The 12726-nt window shown below is 43.8% G+C and overlaps 1 protein-coding gene across 5 annotated transcripts in view; it reads left to right on the top strand.

The window, feature by feature from the left end:
- syne1a (spectrin repeat containing, nuclear envelope 1a) overlaps positions 1-12726 on the top strand; it is a 121869-nt gene that overhangs the window by 36225 nt on the left and 72918 nt on the right. For all 5 annotated transcript variants that reach the window (XM_076755671.1, XM_076755669.1, XM_076755673.1 and 2 more), the window contains 21 exons: positions 138-365; positions 472-567; positions 829-1016; positions 1873-1996; positions 2110-2276; positions 2452-2605; positions 2744-3399; positions 3946-4125; positions 4310-4463; positions 4869-5027; positions 5650-5832; positions 5947-6048; positions 6423-6626; positions 7335-7542; positions 8223-8335; positions 8642-8847; positions 8943-9104; positions 9193-9472; positions 9730-9902; positions 11688-11997; positions 12085-12249. In XM_076755671.1, coding sequence (XP_076611786.1) covers positions 138-365; positions 472-567; positions 829-1016; positions 1873-1996; positions 2110-2276; positions 2452-2605; positions 2744-3399; positions 3946-4125; positions 4310-4463; positions 4869-5027; positions 5650-5832; positions 5947-6048; positions 6423-6626; positions 7335-7542; positions 8223-8335; positions 8642-8847; positions 8943-9104; positions 9193-9472; positions 9730-9902; positions 11688-11997; positions 12085-12249 — 4212 coding nt within the window. The remainder of the gene's footprint in view (positions 1-137; positions 366-471; positions 568-828; positions 1017-1872; positions 1997-2109; positions 2277-2451; positions 2606-2743; positions 3400-3945; positions 4126-4309; positions 4464-4868; positions 5028-5649; positions 5833-5946; positions 6049-6422; positions 6627-7334; positions 7543-8222; positions 8336-8641; positions 8848-8942; positions 9105-9192; positions 9473-9729; positions 9903-11687; positions 11998-12084; positions 12250-12726) is intronic.

A 12726-nucleotide genomic window follows, 5' to 3' on the forward strand; every position in this document is an offset into this window, starting at 1 on the left:
ATTAAGTGTCTATAGAGAATCAGCAATGTATTATCAAGTCTTTTTTCTCTACTGTTTTTTGTTCCGTCTCATTTATTGTATTTCTGCCTCCTGTGATTTTTCCTGACTATCGCTCCTCTGCTGTTGCATCCCCACAGGCTGTGGGGGAAGGTTTACAGGAGAGAAGAGCGGCCCTGGCTCACATGGAGGCGGATTGTGAGGCTCTGTCGAGGTTTGTGACTCCTGGAGAGGCCGGACGCATTCGGGCACGGCTTACACAGATGAGGCGCTACTGGGAAGAGTTGAAGGGGAGAGGCGAGCAGCTGGGAGGACAGCTCAACCAGAGCGCCTCATACAGGCAGCGATACAACGATAACCTTGAACAGGTACACAGCAACACATAATTAAATAGTTTGCCGCTATTTGGATTTTGTAATTGAGGTTTTGCCGATGTGTTAATTTTTGAATAAGTGAAGTTTTTGCCTTTATCAGGTCAAGAAAACAATGAGTGACCTTAAAGAGAAGCTGGAGTCAGTCACATACTGTACATCATCATCTGAGACATACAAAAGCCTTCAGGATTATACGGTAAGAAAAAATGCCTTGATGTTATATCACTATAGCTTTATCTAATTCTTTTGTTTGCCTTTCTTTTTTCAGTCCTGAGCCTTAAAATTTGTGTCTATTATTTGAGGTTAGGCCTTATTCTCCAGTATCATAATATGTTCTGTAATTTAACAAAGCGTTAGTTGGCGTGTTATTATGACTTATGTTCAAGAGTTTACTTTGTAGCCATTGTGGTTAAAACTCCACAAGTATATATATATATATATTTATGTATTCCTCCAGGAGGTCTGCCAGGCTGTGGAGCAGCTCAACCCCAGGCTGATGGCTCTGTCATCGGCCATGAAGAGGCTTGGAGAGGGCAGCCAGCTGGAGGAAGAGGTGGCTAACCTCAAGAAGCAACAGGGAGAGTTTATGAGAAAGGCTGCAGAGAAGCAGTCTACATTAGAGAGCCTTCTAGCACTGTGGCAAAGGTAAAGAAAAAATCCTACTACACCTGTATATTCATCTGAAAAAGAAGGTCAAAATGTTTCCTGTGTACAAGCTGTTGAAGGAGTTTATTTATTGTACTGCCCTCTTTTTTTCTGTTTTTCCTGTCAACTTTGGCCCCTCCTCACACACATATCTTACTCTGATTGTATAAACATTGCCATTTCCCCTTTTATTGTGCTTGCACTCCTTCTGCTGAATCCTCTTCTCTGTGCCAATTTCCTCTTTTATTCCCTGAACCATTCCCTCACCGTAGTGTGATGGAGAGAAGCGAGATCTTGTCTCTGACTCAATCCGTCAGCCATCGCCTTTCTTTTCTAATAACATGCTTTTATTATCACTTGCTTAGATCACACAATAGACTTTCAGTCGAGCAATTATTTCTCATTCTTTCTCTCAGGAAAAAAATAAAGATCCAGTCACATAGCGCGAAAGCTTTGGTGCTAATTTTTTAGTATTTACCCAGCCAGCAACTCAATTACATTTCTGCTGCTAAACTTCAGCTTGGTTTATGTGCGTCTGTGTGTGTGTGTGGTTGTGTGTTCCTCTGTAGTCAACCTCATCTCCCCCCCTGCAGGTGTATGTATGAGGGATTACTTAAAGCACTGGGTGCTCCGTCGAGATATGGTGGCCCCATTATGACCCTGTCACTGATACTGAAGCTTGCTCAGATAAAAAATAACACACAGACGGTATCACTGTGTGTGTCATTGTGTGTGTGTACTTTAAGGTCACATGCTGCAGGTCACTCTATTGTTAGATCAATATTTATTCATTTTAAGAACAGTGCTGCATGCATTGTATTTCATTTGAATACATTTTCCTTTTTTGTATCAACAGATTTGAAAAGGAGAGTTCATCCATGAAAAGCTGGCTGAACAGGTGTGAATCTGTGTGCTGTCCAGACACCGACCTGCTCTCTGCAGACAAAGTGAAGCTTAGGAATGAACTGTTAAACGTACAGGTGAATCATTGCACTACTCCCTGCATGTTGCTCATTAATCAATTTTATCTGGTTTAGGTTTTCTGCTACTTTTGTGTTGCATCATTTTTAAGTATATATTCACCTTCATACAGGAAATGCAGAGGGAGACGCCATCCTATGAGGCTCTCCTCCAGGGTCTCGTGAATCTCGGCCTGTGTCTGTACCCCACAGCGCCTGAAGCTCGTATCCAAGAGCTCAGGGATGATCTCACACAAATACAGGGGAGATGCACTTCTTTGAAGAACAGCATATCACGCAGGCAATTGACTTTTCATACATTATTATGCTGAAGTCACATTTTCTAACCTCTGAAGTAATTGATTCAGCCATTTTTAGCAGCTTTTTTTTCCCAAAGTTGTTTGTTTTGTTTGAATATCCCCCTGTCGCATCTCATATTTTCATCTAATCCACATTTTCTTCCACCTTCTCCTCAGACTTGAGCTGCTGGAGCCTCAGTTGGAGCAGTTGGAGCAGTTTGATCAGGCACTGCTGACTCTGACCCAAAGGAGTGAAAACTTCCTGTCTGCTTTGAGAAGTTCTTCCCAGGTTGAAATTGCTGATCTTCAGGCTGCAATTACCCTGCTGAAGGTGTGAAATCAATAGCTTGCTGTCAGCACTGATGTCCATTATAGGATTCTGTTTACTAGAGCAATTGTAGTAAGCAATTTTATATTGATTGCCGTTGGAGCTTATTCAAATTTGTCTAATCAAACCGTCTTGTTGTAGGAGCATGAGGTGCAGCTACAGACACATACATCGCTGAGAGAGACTCTCCAGCAAAGAGAGTCCTGCCTGCTTCGCTGTTCCACCCCAAAGGCCCAACAGCAGCTCCAGGGCTGGAGGGAGGACTGCCTACAACCCCTCAGTGAATCCCAGCGCCTCCTCCTCCTCCGTAAAGAGTGCCTGACTGAGCTGAAGACTTTTCTTGAGAAGCATGAAGCGGCAGCTAAGGCTGTGCGCCGCCTGCATGAGGCAGTGGAAGGCAGGGGAAGCTGGGACCGCTCCAAAGCTGAGGAGCTGCATCGTGGGATAGGGGAAGTGGCTAAAGACGTGGCCAGACTTGAAGCCGAGGCAGTTGGGCTAGATGGTCAACTAAGCAAAGCGCACCTTTACCTGTGTGGGGCAGAGTGGCGGGGCTCCAAAGATGTGAGCCACCCTCAGGGAAGAACATCCTGCAGGGGGCAGGCGGTGGCTCTCACAGTGGCTTTGGAGGAGGTTCAGAGGGGGGTGGGATGGAGGCAGAGTGAAGCAGATGCTTTAGGGGCATTATGGAGCTCCTTCAGGGAGAGGAGGGAGGAGGTGATGAAGAATTTGAAAAAACTGGAGGATGAAGTGAGGCAAGAGGCGGCCAGAGAGAGCTCTGTACAGGCCTTCCAAAACAGGTATGTACATGTTAACCAGGAAGCTTTGAGCCTCTACATGTATTAGGATAAGTGGTTCCAGCATAGTTGGTATCAGTCCTTTGTAAACATTGAAACATTCAAAGGGTCTTTCCCCCAACCTAAGCCTACCAGACACATATATCTTTTTTTTAGGCTAAAAATATCACCCTTTTGTTATTAGATGAGCACATTGATAAGCAGCGTGCATATATGAAAAACTTTTCTCCTGCTTTTGACTGATCTTAAATAGCACCGCATCTCCATCATTTGAATTAAAAGCCTGATTTTACTGTATTAATTTGATTTTGGAACATGCAAGATGACAATATATTGTTGTTATTGTGGAGCTGCAGTTTGAGTCTTCAGATTTGATTCAGAGACCTACTGTTCCCTGTATCAACCCCCCCGAGGGTATACAGTACATGAATTATGCAAGACTATAGATGGACAAATCCATTTAAATTTGATCACCTGAAAAATGAGATATATTATGTTGGAATCAGGCTAGTAATCCCCATTGTTTTCTTCTGCATCTATATCTCCCAGGTTGCGTTTCTTCGTCCAGCTGGAGGATGAGCTTCAGTCCCTGCAGCACTCCCAACGGTGGTTAGAGGAGAAGGGAAGCCAGCTGGCCCAGAGAGACAGTGAACTGGCTGGGGAGGCTCTCAGGGAGGTAGCACTGGTGAAGACAGCCTGGGAGAACGTCAAGACTCTGATCACCAGTGGGTAAGGAGGGGGCGGACATCAGAGAGGGATTTTGACTTACTCATCTCATTTAAACTCCTTTGCTGTATTTGTGCTCGGCCCTACTTTGCAGAGTTTAGAGAGGTGTGGAGTTAAAAACACAACACGTAAACAGCATTTGCAGAATTTTATTTTTCATCTATGTTTTGCATCTTTCCTCACGCAGTCAGGAACAAAGCGGAGTTGTGGTCGATCTTCTCCGCCAGTTCCACCACCTGAAGATGATCCTCACCGCTGTTTTGGAGAATGCTCAGGCTGTTGCTCACAATCTGCCAGACCACAACCACAACTCTCAGGAGGCCAAAAGGACTTTCATGAGAGTCAGTACCTAACTATCTTATAACTCCCCTGATGACTTGGATTACTTGAATTTTATCACTGTCCTGTGGAAACCATGTATATCCAAAGCATCATCTTTACATAAGTTGGCCGGTTTTCAGCTTTATGCTGCATTTTTCTGATAATTCACTGTGTTTTATTTATTTTATGTAGCTTAAGAAGCAAAGTAATTTTCTCAATCACTGCACTATGTAATTCAGCAGTTATTGCAGTATCAGACTAAAATGTGCACAATGTTCCTCCCTATCAGTCTGTGAGCTAAACCCTCATAAATAGATAAATTAAGTTCATCAGTAAACCCCCTCTTCCCCTCCAGTTTGTACTGTATCTCTCCCTCTAGTGGTGGTCTGTTATCAATCCCTCTGCACTAATCTCTGCCCCTCCAGCATGAAACGGTCCAGTCTGAGCTGAGAGAAAAACAGGAAGACATGGACCAGCTCATCAGCACAGCCGAGGACCTGCAGAGAGCGCTGGAGAAGGTTCCCAACTCTGATGCATGCTCCATCCAGAGAGACATGGAGACGTTAAGAGACCAGTGGCTGGAGGTGAGCGGTGCTCGCGAACACGTGCTATACCATGCACCTTTTTTGGTAAAGAGGCCACATAGATAATACATTCACAACTGGTCAGACATGGTGCAGTAATACTTCTAGCTTTGGAAAATGTATTAATTGTCCTCCTCCTCCTCCTGAATTTTCTAGAAACTGTTTATTTTACAGGCTTATGGAGCTGAAATATGACGATGATGAGTTTGTGCTGGAGTTTACTGTCAAAAATCAATTATAGCATCCACAGTACAGCTCTACCAAACACTTGCACTGCTCCCCTCTTGTAACGATATTTATTTCTGTCTGTTTTTCCCTTTTTTCCCCATTTTCTCCTCTTGTGGGATTTAGTTGGCTGCTCAGCTGTCACAAATGAGACAGAAATATAAACAAGTCTAGACACGTTATCTCCATAATGTCTCTCTCTCTCGCTTCTCATCGCCACATCTGTCAAACCAATTAAGTCCCATTTTCCTTCCATCTCCCAGTAAAGCACACTGTCCCTTGGTACAGAGAAAGAAAACTGAGCACAAGGAGGGAGATAGATCCTACCTAGCTCTCCTGTTGATTGATATGTATTCTGTTTTGTAGTTAGATAGACTGCTGGTCTCTGTTCCTTCAGGTCTCAGAGAGAATACAAACCAACACAGAGAGACTGGGCTACTGTGTAGGCCTGTGGGACGACCTCAAATCCATGGAGCAGGACATTGACCACTGGACCGCCAACTCCATCGCTGATCTCACAGACAGTGTCACCAATCTCAGTAATAAAGAGAGAACGGAAGCCCATCTGGCCACCTTTCAGGTCAGAGTACAATGGACAGTCTGCATGAAAGAGTCTCTGAATGATGATGGTAGCGTAACATTCAGTGCGCAGTGGGTGTGATTTAATTGAAATGTCCTGCACTTTTATCCACAGGCTGAGGTTGAGAAGAGGGAGCAGAGGCTGGATGCCCTGCTGGAGAGAGTTACAGAGCTGAAGGAGCGTGCCAAACTGCAGGAAACCCCGCTGCAAATGCAGGTGAATATGGTGTGGAAGAGAAATATTAGAGGATTCTGGATTATTATTATCATAGCAAAAGATTATTTTCTCCATTATCCTTCAGGTCAAGGGTAATTACACCGGATCTCATATAATGCACCCAGACAGTGTTTTAAGCACTGTATTATTCAAGCATTGATAACAGAGGCAGATGATAATACTACAGATACATGTTTATATTTGATTAGAGTACAATCTCTGTGATACTGTTGTTTGTTTACTTAGATATATGTATGTCTTTGATATATGATATATGTAAAGGAATGTGATGAGCACATGAAAGCACTCTGTTCACATGTTGTTTATGTGGGATTTTGGTTGAATAGTGTTGCTAAATGTCTTTATTGAACCAGGTCGTGGAGTCAGACCTGAGGAAGAAAATAGCCCATGCGCAGGAGGTGTACAACCAGGCCAAACACACTCTGACCTACTTCAGTTTCCAGAAGCAGCGACTGGAGGACCTCATGTCCCAGATGGCCGAGCGGCTGAAGGCAGTTGAGGGTTCATTATCTGACCTCACTGAAGCCACTTCTCCTGAAGACATTGGTACAGTTAAGGTATGACACTATCATTTCCTTCAGTGTGATGCAGGAACACAGTAATTCAAGAACTAAATATATTATACAGCATATAGAAGAATGATACTTAAACCTGAAGGAACCACATAGTCTTCCTCTACTTAAAACACCACATTGTTGCAGGTCACCTTGGCCAGATCTGTAGTCATGTCTTCCCTATAATACTTTGTTACAAAGATGCCTTGGGTGTATTTTCAGCAGCACTGAACGATCACAGAAATGTTGCAGGAGTATTCTAGGAAGAGTACAGGCAGCAGTGTGTCTCAATGATCCTCTTGCTCTCCTGCGACTGCACATTATTACTGTTTAGAATATATGTATATAGTCTGCACTTGTTTTGGTGGAACATTTACATTTGCATACGGGGTGGCGAAACCTGGCATTAAAATAACTACATCCCTGCAAAAGAAAAGGTAAAAACTACCAGTTTATTTACATTTGTACCAGAAGCGACCAGGTTAGGGTAACTTGGTTAACTCGTACGATGGGGATTTTCAGATCGGTTACAGGCAGATTCACTGGCACACTCTATATCTGGTGAGTCTGACTACACAGCTATGTAACAGCATCCTTTGAGCAGACAGTAATTCTAGCTGTTGGATACAATATGCCACCACCCTGTAGCCTTAATTATAAGTATACATGACGTCTTGTCTTCTTATTCCTCACTGCTTTTTTTATTTACAGGACCTGCAGAGCATTGTGCAGCAGCAGAGGGCAGACATGGACTCTGCTAGAGATGCCCTGAGTGCCCTGTGCAGGTCTCATCCCTCACAGGAGCTGTCGTGCCTCTCTTCTGACCTCACCTCCATTGCCAAGCGAACAGAGGCTGTTGCTCAGCGCTGCGCCAAGACCAGGGGCAACCTGCAGGATGGGCTACAGCTTCACTTCAACGGTAGGAGATATGAATGTGTACCTAAGTTTGGATTTTACAGACTAGTGTCTGTAGTCTATATTTACTAAATTATTTCCTAGAGGGCTTTGTTTTTCGTTATCTGCATCAAATACATCAAGCAATTTATGTAGCAATAACAGCACACAGGTAGCCACCCTGACTTCTTCCCTTGTAAGGAGAAATAAACATTTTAGTAGCACTTAAAAGCTAATAATCACCCAATCAAACACTGCACAACTACATGATGCAATGTCATTTGTTCATGTTAGTGGTGCAACAGATTTAGTGTTGATTATCCTACATTTCTCCCCAGAGCACACTCAATCCGCCCACTACAACCCACACTCCATTGACACACATTGTCTGGCACACCGGTGCGCTCTCGTTGCTCAGACACACACCTGTGCCTCGGAGAGTAATGTCGCTCTCGTCACATCTGCTCTCGAGGGAGTCATTTTGGGCTTGTTGGCAAGGCAACCCAGTGCTGCACAGCATGGACACGCCCACACTTACCCATCTGCAGCAACACATCGCCTCTTCTCGCTCTCCTCCTCCGGGTTTCTTCACTACTTAAATCTTAAATCTTTGCCTTTATTTCACCACACATCAGTTTTGCTCAACTTGTCACCGTGTAATCCTTTTGATTTTTGTCTACCTGTTCTGTCTGTTCCTCAAAGCAGAGCTCGTCCAAGACTTCCACTCCTGGCTCGCAGAGTTGAAGTTGGAGGTGAAAGAGTGTTCCAATCAATCAGGAGATGTTGCCATCCTTGGAACCAAGTTGCAAAGACTAAAGGTACTGTTATGGCTGTTATGTCTCATGTGTTTACTCTGTATTTCTCATGGTGCTGGTGTGTAAACCGAAAGCATGTTCAGGTCACGTCCTGTCTCAGGTCAGTAACTTCACTTGTTGATACTGGCATGCTTTTACACACCAAAATGATTTTAGAATGATATTGAACAGTTATTTCATACTTTCCACATAATTAACCATAGTATCTTCTAGAAAAAGGTCATGATAAATAATGGCTCCTCTTTTCTTTAAATTAGCAGGGACATATCCGTTTTTATTAGCAACATTTTCTTCTTCCTGCATTCACAGGTGTCAGTTGAGCGGACGTCAGAGGGTGAGGAGCGTCTCTCTCGGGTTTGTGAGGAAGCCGAGAGGCTCCAGCTCCACCTGCCTAAAGCTGGAGCAGCACAGGTCCAAGAGCATCTCTCCTCCTGTCAGAGAAAGTGGAGGACTTACCTGGACAGCTGCTCTCAGAGCCAGCATGACTTGGAAGAGAGTATTGACCTTCTGAAAAAGTAAATCATCCCTCTTGTTGTGACATGTATATATGCAGAGGAATTTTAATTAAATTACATTGTGCTTGTCCTCCCCCTTCCCTTGTCCTCCTCAGTTTTAATGGCTGTGTGGAGGGTATAAGAGACTGGTTGAAACAGATGGATCTCAGCCTCAAGAGCGAGCCTGTTCTTGGGGCAGAGAGCCAGCAAGGAGCCTCAGACGCCGCAGAAGAGCTGGAGAGGATTGAAAACCTCCATCAGGGACTGCTTGCAAGAAGGTGTGTGTATGTGGGTGTGTGAGACCATATGTTATAGATGCAACAGAATGGGCAATAACATCATTGTTATATCATTGTCTCTTACAAGGGACTCCATCGAGCGTCTCTGCCAGGAGGCCCAGTCTCTGTCTGAAGCAGGCCGGGGGTCGGGAGGAGAGGTCAGAGTAACAGGCCAGATCCAGATGGAGCACCAGGCTCTGCTTAAGGCGGCCAGGGAGAGGCTGCGAGGCTGCCAAGAGAGCCAGGCCTTTGGAGAGACCCTCCAAGGGGTGTGGGCCTGGTTGGAGGAGATCCAAGAGAGGCTGGGTACAGTAGACAGCACCATGGGGACCAAAGAGCAGTTAGAGCAGAGACTGGAAACTGTGCAGGTGGGAAGGTGTTTTGGCTAGTAGACTATACATATCTGTAATTTGCATGAAGGGATTGTTGGAATCCAAGAATATACACATTTATATTGTTCTTTACCTAATCAGTTTACTCGGATCATGCTGTTTTTGGACAGACTTCAATTGAAGTGTACAGTTCCTTTAAGGAACACAAGAGGGGGCTGTTTGCTTGAGAAAGTTCTCATCTAACAGTCTGGTTTTTCAATCCAGTTCACTCTGACCCCGCTCTGTTTGCACAGGACATCCTGCTTTTGAAAGGGGAGGGTGAGGTCAAGCTGAATATGGCGATGGGTAAGGGTGAGTTGGCCCTGCGGAGCTATGGAGCCGCTGGACAGGAAGTGGTCCGTTCTCAACTACAGGAATTGGAGGATGCCTGGGCCACGCTGCTTGTGACTGCCATGAGCTGCCACAGGTAGACTGCTGACTTCGATTCATTACCTGAAATATAATGAGCAATTAAAGCCATTTCTACAGCAGATTTGGTGTTAACGTGGTCTTACCTTTGACCTATATTTTCTCATCATGTCATTGTAAGATAAGGTAAGATAAGATAAAACTGTATTGATCCCACGCCGTGGAAATTAAGTTGTTACAGCCAGCAAAGTCTTACAAAGCAAAAACAGTGGCATATAAGGATCAATATAAGGAGGACACAGAATAAAGAATAAAAAATCAACTATCTATATGTACATTATGTACAGATTATAAAAATACTAATTGCCATAAAAATACTACTGCCCATAAAAAGACTATTGCCAATATTCTTATGACAAAACTACCAATGCCATATGTTGAATTGCACTTGAGAAATGCTGTTGCATAAGAACATCAAACAAGTCTATGTATACGTACAGTATGTACAGTTTATAAAAATACTATTGCCAAAATATGGATAATAAATACATTGTTTGTACTATTGCACAGTTAAAAATTGCACAAGATGTAGTGGTATTAGCATTGACAACAGTAGTGCAAAAACCAACCAGTAGGTTTATAATGTAGAAATGGGAAAAACAGCATCAGCACGTGCTACATTAACTGATGCTGGAGTTAAAGAGTCTGCGGTAGAGTTCTTTCTCACACAATGGATGCAGCAGTCTGTTGCTAAAGGAGCTGCTTAAGCCCCCCACTGCGTCATGCAGGGGATGGGATGGGTTGTCCACGATTGATGTCAGCCTGGCTAACATCCTCCTCTCACCCACCTCCTCGACGGTGTTCAGAGGGCAGCCCAGGACAGAGCCGGCTCTCCTGACCCGTTTGTGTATTCTTTTTAAGAGAGATTGAAATAATTGCATTAATAGAATCTGGAGAAACTGCAGTGAACTGCAAACAAAACTTTCATTCAACCACTCTTGATATTCGCTTATTTAATGTGCCATCAAAACATTTACCTTTGTGGACATTTTAGAGGCCATTTACCTGTGTGCCAAAAAACTCTCTGTCTTGGGAACAGGTTATTTTCATCATGATAGATTGATGTCTCAATCCCATTAATTACTATTAGGTTAAATACATAATGAGAAATATTTGTCTCCTTTTGTAACACTGATTGATGTATCTGATTTAGTGTGTTCTTTTCTGTCTATGTGCATGCATGTGTACATGCTTGTGTGTGTGTGTGTGTGTGTGTGTGTGTGTGTGTGTGTGTGTGTGTTTAATTGAGCAATTATGGCCCCTCCTAGAAAAAATTGATCTCATTAGGGACTAAATGGTGGATGGCAAACAGTGGGTCACACATGGGGTGTGTTTGGGTTTTAAGGGGAAAGGGATAACAGGAGGCGAGGGGTAGCAGGTGAAACAGAGATGTGTGTGTGAGTGTGCGGATATTGGCGTTATTTGTACATGCAGGGGTAACAGATGGCAAGGAAAATTGTGGGTGTGTATCTGTGTCCGTGTGTGTTTGAACTACCCTATAAATGGGGACAAAGGCACTAAGCCAGCACTACAGCCAATTTATATTTCCTGGCTGTATCATGGGTATGAAATATATACCTGTATGTTTTGTCTTAAGCATTTTATGTACAGAATTTCAGTACCGTGATTATCAGGTTTAAGTTTAAGGTACCAGTTGGATTACTCAGAAAAAAGGAAATACTATTACCGCTTTTACTTACTTATACTTTACACTAGTTATACATCACCATATGCTTGATATTGCTTGCTGATCAAAGCATCAAATTGATCGTCTTCCCTGCAGTCGTTTAGAGTGGACCGTGTCACAGTGGGGAGGATACCTGGAGGGTGCTGCCCAGCTGCGGTGCTGGATGGAGGCTGTTGAGCGGGAGGTGTGCGCCCCTCTCACTCCCCAGCCAGGGCCCAGAGAAAAGGCCTCCCAGCTAGAGAGACTCAGAGCCCTGCTGGCTGACCTGGAAGACCACCAGGTGGCGCTGTCCAGTCTGGAAGAAAAAGCCAGAGAACTATTCAAGAAGACTGGTGATGCCAGCTTTAACCACGGTGCCCGTACCCAGCTGCAGGCTCAGTTTGATGACCTCACGGCCTTGGTGGAGGTACGATTTTACTAACTTTAGTAATATTGTGAGCCACCGAATAAGGGCATCATCATCTGAGAGTCATTGTTGTCTGTCTGTCTTCAGGAGCGAGTACGCCTAGCACAGGCCGTGGTGTTGGAACACCAAGAATACCTGGAGGCTGTGAGGGAGCTCACTGATTGGCTGATGACTGCTGGAGAGGAGCTACAGCATTGGTCTGATACATCAGGAGACTCTGCCTCCATCAAAAAGAAACTGTCAGAAGTGAGGGTAAGGCAGGATGTCAACATGCAAACAAAAAAATCCTCTTGTTGATGCCGACTGACACTCCTTTTGTTCTCTTTGTGTACACTTTTGTCAAGATTTGACAATCGGACAATTCCTGAAAAACAGTCCTGATCAGTTCCCGATCCATACATTGACAGATAATAGTGTAGCACATCTGACAGGTGACAGGCCTATTGTGCTGGAGAGTGGGCATAGGTGTGCCATTATTTATTTATTACTTGACATTATTGTCAGAGCAAACTGTTTTACATTTATTTGAACTTCATCTCTTAGAAATCTATTTCTTTGCTGGACGTTTTTATGATGCTGCTATGATAATTTTAATATTTTTAAGCATTCACTAATTACATGTTTATTGAAATAGTATTACCTCTGTGTACATTATTAGTCCATGCCGTAAGAGTACTTCTGAGAAAAATTCAACCAAGTGTCATTGATAGATGATGCTATTTGGTGGTA

Source organism: Chaetodon auriga, chromosome 18 (genome assembly GCF_051107435.1).
Source record: "Chaetodon auriga isolate fChaAug3 chromosome 18, fChaAug3.hap1, whole genome shotgun sequence".
Taxonomy (NCBI): Eukaryota; Metazoa; Chordata; class Actinopteri; order Chaetodontiformes; family Chaetodontidae; genus Chaetodon; species Chaetodon auriga.